Source organism: Barbus barbus, assembly GCF_936440315.1.
Source record: "Barbus barbus genome assembly, chromosome: 7".
Lineage (NCBI taxonomy): Eukaryota > Metazoa > Chordata > Actinopteri > Cypriniformes > Cyprinidae > Barbus > Barbus barbus.
Genome location: NC_136735.1, coordinates 38,101,631 through 38,107,630, shown reverse-complemented (window position 1 = coordinate 38,107,630; position 6,000 = coordinate 38,101,631). Strand labels below are relative to the sequence as shown.

General features: G+C 37.1%; 2 protein-coding genes across 2 annotated transcripts in view; one reads left to right on the top strand and one right to left on the bottom strand.

Annotated features, from left to right (window-relative positions):
• Positions 1–3,293, bottom strand: part of LOC306872448 (tRNA methyltransferase 10 homolog C-like) — a 3,594-nt gene extending 301 nt beyond the window's left edge. The window contains exons 1-4 of the mRNA XM_079421008.1: positions 3,222–3,293; positions 1,672–2,108; positions 937–1,347; positions 1–276 (exon numbers count right to left, since the gene is read on the bottom strand). The exon at positions 1–276 is cut by the window's left edge and continues 301 nt beyond it. Of these exons, the coding sequence (XP_079277134.1) occupies positions 1–276; positions 937–1,347; positions 1,672–2,082 (1,098 nt within the window). The 5' untranslated portion in view covers positions 2,083–2,108; positions 3,222–3,293. The remainder of the gene's footprint in view (positions 277–936; positions 1,348–1,671; positions 2,109–3,221) is intronic.
• Positions 3,294–3,522: 229 nt separating this feature from the next.
• On the top strand, positions 3,523–5,501 carry LOC306872172 (thioredoxin-like protein 4B). The gene is made up of 3 exons (XM_079420617.1): positions 3,523–3,717; positions 4,486–4,637; positions 5,025–5,501. The coding sequence occupies exons 1-3, from the start codon at positions 3,586–3,588 to the stop codon at positions 5,188–5,190; spliced, it is 450 nt and encodes a 149-aa protein (XP_079276743.1). The 5' UTR covers positions 3,523–3,585; the 3' UTR covers positions 5,191–5,501.
• The last annotated feature ends 499 nt before the right edge of the window (positions 5,502–6,000 follow it).

Sequence of the window (6,000 nt, the reverse complement as noted above, 5' to 3'; positions counted from 1 at the left end):
TCGACTCTTTGTGACTCTCGTGAAGCCGGCGTGTTTCCTCTTCGGCACGAACTCCAGCGCTTTCTCCCAGCTGCCCGTGTCCTTCAGCGTGATCAGGATGCGCATCATCTGGTCCAGGGTCAGGTTCTTGGCTCCACACTCCCAGTCCAGATGCTCGTCCAGAGGCAGGCGTGCTGTGGTCAGTCGCAGGCGTTTAGCGTTGGCCAGAGAGACGCCGGAGTGAATGGAGCGGTCCACCATCGCTCCGATGATGTACACCTTACTGTGATCAAACTCCTGCAGGTAATAATGAACATGCACGCAGTGTTGGGAAGGTTACTTTGGAAATGTAACAGGTTACAGATTACAAGTTACCCTATCTAAAATGTCATAAGTAGTACTTTATTAATGTAATTGATTACATTTACGTTTCTAAAGTAACTGTTTAAATTTGAAGATCAGGGTAAATTTAACTTATTTTGTCTTCTGGGAAACATGTAAGTATCTTCTGTAGCTTCCGAAGAACAGTACTAAATGAAAAAATATGATCTCTTATGATATTAACTGTCACTAAACAAAAAAAACACAGCTGTGGATCGTTCAGGTAACAACACAGTATTAAGAATCAAGGGGATGTAAACTTTTGAACGGGGTCATTTTTATTAATTCAACTTATTTTCTCTTGTGGACTATATGTAAACATCTTTTATGTGGAATATCTTATTCAGGTCAGTACTAAACACAGCAAAAAATGATTTTCTTCCTTAGTATTTGTGTCTTGTTTTCTTGTATAAATATCTACAAAATTCTGGAATTAAGATGCATTTACAAGTAAAATGACTCGTATGATTCTGAAAGGGGTATGTAAACTTTTGACACTTTTTTGCAACTAAATTTCAATACCGTGGTAAATTCTTCTGCAATTAAAATGAAAATGTGTTACCGTCACATGCCTACCTGCAGAACCTGCTTGGAATCGGCGGTCAGATACACCAGATCCTGCTGAGGAAACATCTCCAGGTGCGTTCGCTCGGTGGCCGTGATCAGCAGTTGGTCCCACGTCTGAGATCCGTATCGTCTGCGCAGCTCGCGCAGATACGCTCCGTCCGGTTGCAGGCCGCAGAAGTGCAGGTGGAAGGGGTCTGTGGCGCGGCGGTTCCAGCCCTCGCTCTCCATCAGCTGCGCGGCGGTGTTCTCCAGCTCGCGGCGGCTCATGTGATGCTCGTAGCTCATATCGTACACCAGCGGCTGACCGAAGCGCATGGCCTGCGCCGCTCTCCAGCTCTGGACTCGATCCGCCGAGCTGCTCCAGAACCGCAGGAGGAAGGTGTTCTTAGGTTCCTCTTGCTCTCCTTCCTTCACATTCTCCTTTTAAACGTGAACATATTATTACAACTTTTAAATGTTCCTTTTCAAGACATAAAAATAAGCTTTCCATAGTTCTTAGTAATGCATATTACTAATCAAAAATGAAGTTTTGATATATTTATGGTAGGAAATTTACTAAATATCTTGATGGAACATGATCTTAATATCCTAATGATTTTTGTCATAAAAGAGAAATGTATAATTTTGATCCATACAATGTATTGTTGTCTATTGCTACAGATATACCTGTGTTACTCATGACTGCTTTTGTGCTCCAGGGACACATTTATAGTTTATTTAATAGCTTTTAAAATTTTTGCATACTTTAAAAGTCACAATTTGCGCTTCCCTCTCGGATTTCTTCCTCTCCTGCTTCTCCTTCTTGCAGATCTTGTGTGACTCTTTAATGGCCAGGAACTTGAGGTACTTCTTCTTGGCGGATCTGGTTGCGAGCCGAGAGAGATCCTCTAGCTGCTCGTCTGTGATGTTCTTGGGAACGAACTTCCCCGCCTGATGCCACATCTCCACCAGCTCGCGGTTATCGTCCAGCGCTGAGCGACTCGGACCCTCGCTCTCCTCCCGCAGTGCTTGAGATCTCATCACCGTCTTCCAGCCGTCCAGATCCAGAGCGTCTTCTGAAGCATCTCTCCCGGCGCTGCGGCTGGAGCTGAAGGCTCTGATGGAGATGCGTGGATTTCTGCATCTCAGAGCCAGCGAACACGAGCGCAGGAGCATGATCAGCTGCAGCGTCACAGAAACACCTGCAGAAACACACAGCAGGTGCAGGACAGAGCCGTGATACAGGACTAGCTGGGACATTTACAGTTTCATTTCTACACAAACATTCAATTATTAAAAAACGTGTATATTTGCTTCATGCTGAATTTGTATACTTTCAAAAATCACCGTTTATATAAATATTAGTGCTGTCAAATGATTAATCGCTTTCAAAATAAGTTTGTTTACATAATGTTTGTGTACTGTTTATTTATTATGTATATATAAATACAAACACATATATATTTAAGATTTTTATTTATTAAATATAAATATTATATGAATATACATATGCATGTAAATATTTTCAAAATATATACAGGCATGTGTGTGTATTTATATATACATAAATATGCAGAGTACGCACACATATTACGTAAACAAAAACATTTTGGATGCGATTAATCATTTGACAGCACTAATAAATAAATAAATATCATGATTTTTTATAAAAAAAAAACATTATTCCATGATACTTATATATAAATATATAGTTTATTTGTTAGTTTTAATTTTTTAAAAATATTTTGCATATTTTAAAAGTCACAATTTATATAAATATATTACACATTGATTATATTATTATATTTTTTTATTGCATGCATTAAGTCACTATATATATATATATATATATATAAAATGTGTTTGTCATGATAAAACAGACTTTAAGGTCTTTATGCGAAATATAATTTCTTATTTTTGTATTTTGAGTTCAGGTTGCTTGAATATATTACCATATTGCGGTGTTTTTTCTATTAACATATGAATCAGACAAAATAAAAGATACTGAATATCTCCTTTGTTTTTGACCAGGGACTGAATTACAGCATGTTATCAACCTGCATTAATGGAGAAGCTCATTTTAAAGACCAAATATTTGCTAAATATTAAAGACATATGAGAAATATTTTCAATCATAAACAGCAAAAGCATAAACACACTAATACACAACAGTAATAACCCAAAAGTCTAATTTTAGTCTGCCAGAGAAGTCAAGCATTTATGAATCAAACTCGAGAGTTACATGTGACAACTAGCCCCGGTCTCCTCTACATCTATAATCATATTCACACACATTATGAGTAAAATCAACACACCATGCCAGCTGTATTTCTGTTTGTTCACTCAGAAGGACACACGCTGCTGTCATGTGGATGTCGGTGTGCAACAATAATAGCTGACCGTGCGGAAATCTGCCTTCGCCTTTTAATGGACCGTCTGTTATTAAATATTTTTAAAGATGTTTGAATTCTTTAACGTTTGAAGTTTTGTTGTGTGATTTAAAATAGTAAAACACGTAATATCACTAACAGTAATAACATATTTAAGTTGAGTTGCGCACGCAGTGTAGGAACTATTGATAGCGTTTCTAGCCGGATCATATATAGCGGTACACCACACACTAGTAAACATCCTGAGCTGATTGTGTTTGTGTTTCAGACTGAATTGAGTGAAAGCGTCATGAGCTTCTTCCTCCATAAGCTGTCGAGTAAAAGAGACATCGACGACGCTGTTAAATCCGTCGCTGAGAAGGTGTTAGTGCTGCGTTTCGGCAGAGATGAAGATTCTGTGTGTTTACAGCTGGACGAGATTGTGAGTTATTAATATTTGATCCAAAATCATCAAAAGCGGTAATATTGTGAAAGTCCTCAGAATCTTTATTAGTGTTTATTGTGTTGATAAATTTATAAACAAATGTGTTAAGAATTTAAATCTCTTTCTGTGATGAATGATTGATTACAAAATATATATTAAACAGACACACCACCAGTCAAATATTTATAATAATGATGTTTTTGAAACAAGTCTCAGGAAGGCTGCATTTATTTGATCAAAAATACAGTAAAAATTCTGAAATATTATTAATATTTAAATCAGGTGTTTTCTATGTGAATATGTGTTAAAGTGTAATTTATTTCTGTGATCTGCAGCTGTATTTCCAGCATCATTACTGCAGTCTTCAGTGTCACATGATCTTCAGAAATCATTATAATATACTGATTTACTGATCAACAAACATTTATTATCAATATTTAAAAATATATTAATAATTTCCGGATTCTTTGATGAATACAAAGATCAGCATTCATCTGAAATAAATAGCTTTTATATCATTATAACCTCTATACTTTTTTTCTGGGATAGAAATGATAGAAATTAAGGGTTTTATTTAGCAAGGACGCAGTAAATTTATCAAAATTGCTGATAAAGATATTCATAAGATTTCTATTTCAGATAATGCTGTTCTTCTGAACTTTCTATTCATCGAAGAAACCTGAAAACAATTGTATGCTTTCACTGAAGTAATTCTGAGCACAGCTGTGTTGAATATGGTTAAATCTGTCTGTCTGTGATTGACAGCTGTCAAAGACGGCTCATGATCTGAGTAACATGGCCAGTATTTATCTGGTGGATGTGGACACAGCGCCGGTTTATACCCGATACTTCGACATCAGCTTCATTCCCTCAACAGTGTTCTTCTTCAACGGACAGCACATGAAGGTGGACTACGGGTGCGTGTTGATCAATATGCCTCTTTCACATGTATAATATTGCATATAACTTTATATGTGGGTTTACAACAACTATTGTTTTGTTGCCTAGTATATCAAGTGTGTATTTAATGCAAGCTTTTACTATTAAACATCTGGCTCTTACCCAAAGGAAACAGGATATTCTTTTGCAAACACAGGATATGTGGTTAAAGTGAGAGGTTAAGCTAAAATGAACTTCTGCTGAAACGGATGTTTCCATACAAGTGTTCATAAACAAGAAAGATATATTTAATGCAGAAGACTCTTATTTCGTAATATTTCATAGCAATCGTGACATCATTTGCTCTTTAATTGCTTCCTTGATATTTGAGTGTAGCTGAACTGATTTAATTTATTTCCATTCAGATCTCCAGATCATAGCAAGTTTGTGGGAAGCTTCAAAACCAAGCAGGACTTCATGGATCTGATTGAAGTGATCTATCGAGGTGCCATGAGAGGAAAACTAATCGTCCGAAGCCCAATCGACCCGAGAAACATCCCTAAATATGATCTGCTGTACCGTGACATCTAGCACTGAGTTTGACCCGACAACACATCTTCTGATGGAGAGACTAGTTAAAGTCAGCTTATAAATGCTTTGTCAGAATGTAGAGTTTCCCGTGGAAACAATCTGATGTACTTATTCTGTGTATTGTGAAGTTTTTCTGTAGTGTTTTCAGAGTAAAGTTTATTGATTTTACACTGACTTCTAGAAGTTTAATAACACTGATGGTGCCATTCAACCATTTGCACTTCCATAAAACAATGACTAACTAGACATTTAACTACTCTTAAATGTGTTTAAAGAAATAGTTCTGCCAGAAATTAAAATGTGTTGATCTGAGATCAGGATGAGTTTGTTTCTTCATCAGGTTTGTAGAAATGTGTCTCTGTATCAGTGTCTCAGCAATGGATGCTCTGCAGTGAATGGGTGCCGTCAGAATAAGAGTCCAAACAGCTGATAAAAACATCACAATAATCCACACCACTCCAGTCCATCAGTTATCATCTGGAGAAGATAAAAGCCATAATACATAACACTTCCCCCAGTTAATATATCTCCTGTCGTCTCTCACATCAAAATCCAGCCACATATTTGTTTAGAGCTCTTCTGGACTGTTTTGGCATCTGTGCAGATTTCTCTCCTGATTCAGACCAGAACACTTTTTCACTGGAGGAAGCGTTATTATGGATTATAGACTCGTATTTGAGTTAAAACATCTTAATGCTGGATGTGTTTGAGCTTTAGTCTTCTCCAGATGTTAACTGATGGACTGGAGGGGTGTGGATTATTGTGATGTTTTTATCAGCTGTTTGGACTCTGATTCTGACGGCACCCATT

Bases quoted from the DNA above. Each gene is read 5' to 3' on its own strand.
- LOC306872172 (XM_079420617.1), top strand. From the start codon at position 3,586: ATGAGCTTCTTCCTCCATAAGCTGTCGAGTAAAAGAGACATCGACGAC. The intron at 3,718-4,485 runs GTGAGTTATTAA...TGTGATTGACAG, and splicing joins GTTTACAGCTGGACGAGATT to CTGTCAAAGACGGCTCATGA. The intron at 4,638-5,024 runs GTGCGTGTTGAT...ATTTCCATTCAG, and splicing joins CACATGAAGGTGGACTACGG to ATCTCCAGATCATAGCAAGT.